A 5666-nucleotide genomic window follows, 5' to 3' on the forward strand; every position below is an offset into this window, starting at 1 on the left:
TGGCTGGGCTACCCTGGGACTAGTGGTGCACTGTTCATGGATTACATCATCACTGATCAGGAAACTTCCCCAGCTGAAGTTGCAGAGCAGTATTCTGAGAAATTGGCTTATATGCCCCATACTTTCTTTATTGGTGATCATGCTAATATGTTCCCTCACCTGAAGGTAGGCAGAAAACAATGGGATGAGGAAATCCATGGAACTGTGTGTGTTTCTCCCTTTGTTGTTGTCCGGATGCATGTTTACTAAAAGGAGATATCTGAATTTTTTTCCATTAGAAAAAAGCAGTCATCGATTTTAAATCCAATGGGCACATTTATGACAATCGGATAGTTCTAAATGGCATCGATCTCAAAGCCTTTCTTGATAGTCTACCCGATGTGAAGATTGTCAAGGTCAGAACCTAGTCAGCATTTGTCACTGAAGCAAACTGAATTTGTGATTTTTTTCTTATAGTGTATTTTTGTCTTGTTGATTTTTTTTTTTTTATTTTTCAGATGAAATGTCCTGATGGAGGTGACAATGCAGACAGCAGTAACACAGCTCTTAATATGCCTGTTATTCCTATGAATACGATTGCAGAAGCAGTAATTGAAATGATTAATAGAGGACAGATTCAGATAACAATTAACGGATTCAGTATTAGCAATGGACTGGCGACTACACAGGTAAAAGGACTGTAATTATGCATCACATACATGACATCCTTTCCTTTAAGTCTTATGGCCACTCCATTTTACAGAGTAAGAGATGAGCTCATTGCGTCCTGGCTCTTGTAGCTGTGTCTGGTTTTAAAACTCATCTGGCTTCAGCCATCAGGTTCCCTTGTAAGCACATAATGTGCTAATATTTTGTTTTTGCCTGTCTGTGCCATTCCTCTCTTTAGGCACCATATAGGTTTTGCTTCTGTAAACTTAACCTTTCCCTGGCCAAATCCTGCACAGCCTTTCAGTTCAGATCTTAAAGTCACCAGTTTCTGTATTAATCTCTAGTCTCTTTTTCTGTACTCATTGGTACCTGCTTGCTGTGCTTTTGTAGGATTGGGGACATATTATATTTAGCTCAATACAGTGTAATTCCTTGTATTTGTATCTTTCAGCAATAGAGCTCATGTGTTTTGTTTTGTTTTGTTTTGGGTTTCTCTTGTGTAGCCCTGGCTGTCCTGGAACTCACTCTGTAGACCAGGCTGGCCTTGAACTCAGAAATCCACCTGCCTCTGCCTCCCAAGTGCTGGGATTAAAGGCATGCACCACCAATGCCCGGCTAGAGCTCATGTCTTAACCACTATAATATAGTATATATTCCTTGAATATATATTATATTCTTGATTAGGTAAATATACATATCTCTATCAGTAAGAGTGTAAAAGCGTAGGAATCTTAGACCTCTATGGTGTTAGCAATTTAATTGAAATGTCCATACTCATGTGACAAAAGTATGGGATTTTCCAATAAAGACTATAGTTGGAGTCACCTGGAGAGTCTTAGGAGAAGAGGCCCTTTGGAGATTTACCTGGGAGAGTGAGTATGATTTGGAGGAGGCCATTTTATCCATGAACAGGATAAAACGTAAAAGCTTACTATTGGTTATAGGATTTTAATTATTTCTGGTTGTTTTTTGAGACAAAGTTTATCTTGAGTAGCCCTAGCTGTCCTGGAACTCTATGAACTCTGCCTGCCTGCCTCTGCCTCCCAAAATCTGGGATTAAGGGCTACTATCACCAGCCCTTTTTTTTTTTTTTTTTTTTTTTTTTTTTTTTTTTGAGATAGGATATGTTTTTTTAGCCTAGGCTATTCTTTTTCTAAAAAACGATTTATTTATTTTATGTATATGAGTACACTGTAGCTGTACAGATGGTTGTGAGCCATCATGTGATTGCCGGGGATTGAACTCAGGACCTCTGCTCCCTCCAGTCCAAAGATTTATTTGTCATATGTAAATACACTGTAGCTGTCTTCAGACACACCAGAAGACAGTGTCAGATCCATTACAGATGGTTGTGAGCCACCATGCGGTTGCTGAGAATTGAAGCGCAGTCAGTGCTCTTAACCGCTGAGCCAGCTCTCCAGCCCTAGCCCAGGCTATTCTAAGGCTTGGCAGCTCTCCTGCCTTTTCAGTTTCTCGACTAAAGCAAGAATTTTCTTTTCTTTTCTTTTTAAGATTTATTTATTATTATAAATGAGTACACAGAAGAGGGTATCAGATCTGATTACAGATGGTTGTGAGCCACCATGGTTGCTGGGATTTGAATTCATGACCTTTGGAAGAGCAGTCAGTGCTCTTACCCGCTGAGCCCAAGAATTTTCTTAAGGCATTTAGTTCCTCCTAAATCAAAATATTGATATAGCCTTTTTACATCCTTCCATCCACCCATCTATCTAAATAAAATGTTAGGCCAGGCTAACATCAAGGTCATAAAAGACCTACTTGCCTGCAAATTTGAGGCCACACTGGACTATATTGCAAGTTCCAGGCCACCCAAAGTTACTTGAGACCCTATCTTAAACAAAACAAGACAAAAAAAAGGCCAAGCCTTGCATAGTGACACACTACTGTAATCCTAGCACTTGGGAATTGTGACCATTTATATTGAGAGGGAGAGGGACAGGGACAAGGACAGAGACGGAGGAGGAGGAGGAGAGAGAGAGTGAGTGTGTATGTTGGGTGAGGAGAGGAAGAGAGAGAGAGAGGAAAAGAAGAGGAGAGAGAGAGAGTGTTTGTGTGTGTGTGTGTGTGTGTTGGATCAAGCCCAGGACATTATACATTCTAGATAAGTACTCTGCTATATAAATATAACCCCATCCCTTGGCCTGTCCCCCCCTTTTTGGAAAGGCTTCTGTTGGGTGGGGTTCTCATATAACCCAGGCTGGCTTCAAACATTGATTTTTGGTTCCTCCTGCACCTATGTCCTGAGTGCTAGAATTATATGTGAGTATACCACCATGCCTTGTTTTATGCAGTACTTGACTCAAAACCAGGGCCCTTTGTATGCTTGGGAAGCCCTATACCAGCTAAACTACATCTACAATTCCCTTAACCTGTGTTAACTCTAAATTTATAATCATCGTGTTCTTTTCATTATTCTAGATCAATAATAAGGCTGCAACTGGAGAGGAAGTTCCCCGTACCATTATTGTAACCACCCGTTCCCAGTATGGGCTACCTGAAGATGCCATTGTGTACTGTAACTTTAATCAGTTATATAAAATTGACCCTTCTACCCTACAGATGTGGGCAAATGTGAGTATGTGTAGATGTATTATTAATGCCCATTGACGAGTAAAGATTATATGGGCTATCTTGCTAACCCCCCCTATTTTGTTTATGGACAGTTGTACTCATTTCTCATCTTCAAGGGTTGTTAATTTTTTATTTTTTAGGATTTATAGTATTATTTCCCCTTTTCTTCCTTTCAAACCCTCCCATGCATACTCCCTTTTCTCTTTCAAATTCATGGCTTTTTCTTTAGTAGTTGTTGCTTTTATTCTTTAGTAGTAGTTATTGTTGTTGGTGTTGCTGTGTGTTCTTTTATTCATGTGTATCCTAAATGCATAAATACAACCAACTCAGTCTCTATGTTACTTGTATTGTTGTTTTTTGGGTTTTTGAATCAGGGTTTCTCTGTATAGCCCTGGCTGTCCTGGAACTCACTCTTGTAGACCAGGCTGGCCTCGAACTCAGAAATCTACCTGTCTCTGCCTCCCAAGTGCTAGGATTAAAGGTGTGTGCCACCACTGCCTGGCTTTTGTTTCTTTGTTTTGTGAATTGTTGTTTTTGAGATAAGGTCGCATGTATCCCAGGCTGGCCTTATTACATAGCAGTACATAGCAGAGGGTAACTCTGAACTTGTATTTATTCTACCTCTAACTCCCAAGTGCTCGGAATTAATCCAGGCAAGTAGGAGTCCCTTCATGCCAGGCAAGTAGCTGTACCAACTGAGCTATGTCCACAGCCATTTCATTGTACTTCACCGTCTAATGTTGTTTTATTTTCCCCCCGTGTTGGTGGATCAAGCTCAGGGTGTGATACAAAATAGACAAGCTTTGTACTGGTGAGCTTTGTCCCCAGTCTTTTTTTTTTTTTTTTTTTTTTTTTTTTTTAAGATTTATTTATTTTATGTATGTGAATACATTGTCCCTGTCTTCAGATAAATCTAGAAGAGGGCATTAGATCCCATTACTGATGGTTGTGAGCCACCATGTGGTTGCTGGGAATTGAACTCAGGACCTCTGGAAGAGCAGTCAGTGCTCTTTACCACTGCCTATCTTTCCAGCCCCTGTCGCTAGTCTTTTGTTGTGTTTATTTTCATTTTTAGAGAAAGAGTATTTCTACATAGTCTTGGCTATCCTAGGGTATGCATCATCCCACCTGGCTCCAAGCATTTATTTATTCAAAGTGTTCTGTCCAGACATCAACAAATTTTTGAAAAATTTACAAAAAGATTTATTTAATTTTATGTGTATTGTTGTTTTGCCTGTGTGTATGTCTGTGTGAGAGTGTGAGATGCCGGGAACAGGAGTTTACACTGTAAGCTGCCATGTGGGTGCTAGGAATTAAACCCAGGTCTTCAGGAAGAGCTGTCAATGTGAATGCATGTTGGTGTACCACGTGTATACTTGGTACCCATGAAGGACAGAAAAGGACATTGGATCCCTTGGAACTGGAGTTACAGTATTGATGCTGGGAGTTGAGATAGAATTGCTTGAGTCCCCGAGTTTGTGGCCAGCCTGGCAAACTTAATGAGACCCTGTTCCTTTAAAACAAAAACATGGGAGAAGCTTACACAGCCCCACCTCTCCCTTAGGAACTATTGCCAATAATCACTACTGGGAGATGGAGAGTCATTTTCTGTAGTAATTTACCCACACCCCAGTTTATCACTTCTCCATTCTTTTTTTTTTTTTTAATATTTATTTAAAGTATGTGAGTGTATTATAGCTGTCTTCAGACACACCAGAAGAGGGCATCCGATCTTATTACAGATGGTTGTGAGCCACCATGTGGTTGCTGGGATTTGAACTCAGGACTTCTGGAAGAGCAATCAGTGCTCTTAACCACTGAGCCATCTCTCCAGCCCCCACTTCTCTATTCTTATGCAGGAAGTCCCTGCATAATAACAATATACATGAAGTTAGGAGAAGTCAGCAAAAAGGGAGGGGTGAGTAATGGAGGGTAAAAATGATGCACACAGACACACACACACAGAGAAGTTTTGAAAGATTTTTCAACATGTAAATTAACAAAGTAAACAAAGACACCCCAAATTCCCATCTTTAATGAAGATCACTGCCTATATTTTAGTTCCTGCCACATATAGTTACCTCAAATTGTACCACTTAGTAAGTTAGCTTTTGTCTTCTAATATTCTTTTCTCTGTCTTCAAACACTCTGGGGACAGCTAAGAGAAAAAGAAAAACTTGAACATTGTTTTGAAGGAAAGCCATAGGTCCCAAGCAGATTTCTTTACTTGTTTGAGACAGGGTCTCCTTGAATATAGAAATCACCTGATTGAGCTCTGTCAGGATTATAGGTGTGTGCCACAATGCCAGATCATGTGGTGTTAGGGAGCAAACAAAGGGCTTTGTGAGTGCTGGGCAAGCTCTCCCAATAGGACTCCATCCCAAGAACCCAAGTCTAAAGAATAAAGTGAAGTAGAAGGATTTTAG

At 40.2% G+C, this 5666-nt stretch overlaps 1 protein-coding gene across 1 annotated transcript in view; it reads left to right on the forward strand.

The window, feature by feature from the left end:
• The window catches only part of Ogt (O-linked N-acetylglucosamine (GlcNAc) transferase), a 40669-nt gene that overhangs the window by 30614 nt on the left and 4389 nt on the right, over positions 1-5666 (forward strand). Inside the window, exons 17-21 of the mRNA XM_031365852.1 lie at positions 1-165; positions 279-395; positions 498-668; positions 3088-3250; positions 5255-5267. The exon at positions 1-165 is cut by the window's left edge and continues 4 nt beyond it. Coding sequence (XP_031221712.1) covers positions 1-165; positions 279-395; positions 498-668; positions 3088-3250; positions 5255-5267 — 629 coding nt within the window. The remainder of the gene's footprint in view (positions 166-278; positions 396-497; positions 669-3087; positions 3251-5254; positions 5268-5666) is intronic.

This window comes from Mastomys coucha, chromosome X, assembly GCF_008632895.1.
Source record: "Mastomys coucha isolate ucsf_1 chromosome X, UCSF_Mcou_1, whole genome shotgun sequence".
Classification (NCBI taxonomy): domain Eukaryota; kingdom Metazoa; phylum Chordata; class Mammalia; order Rodentia; family Muridae; genus Mastomys; species Mastomys coucha.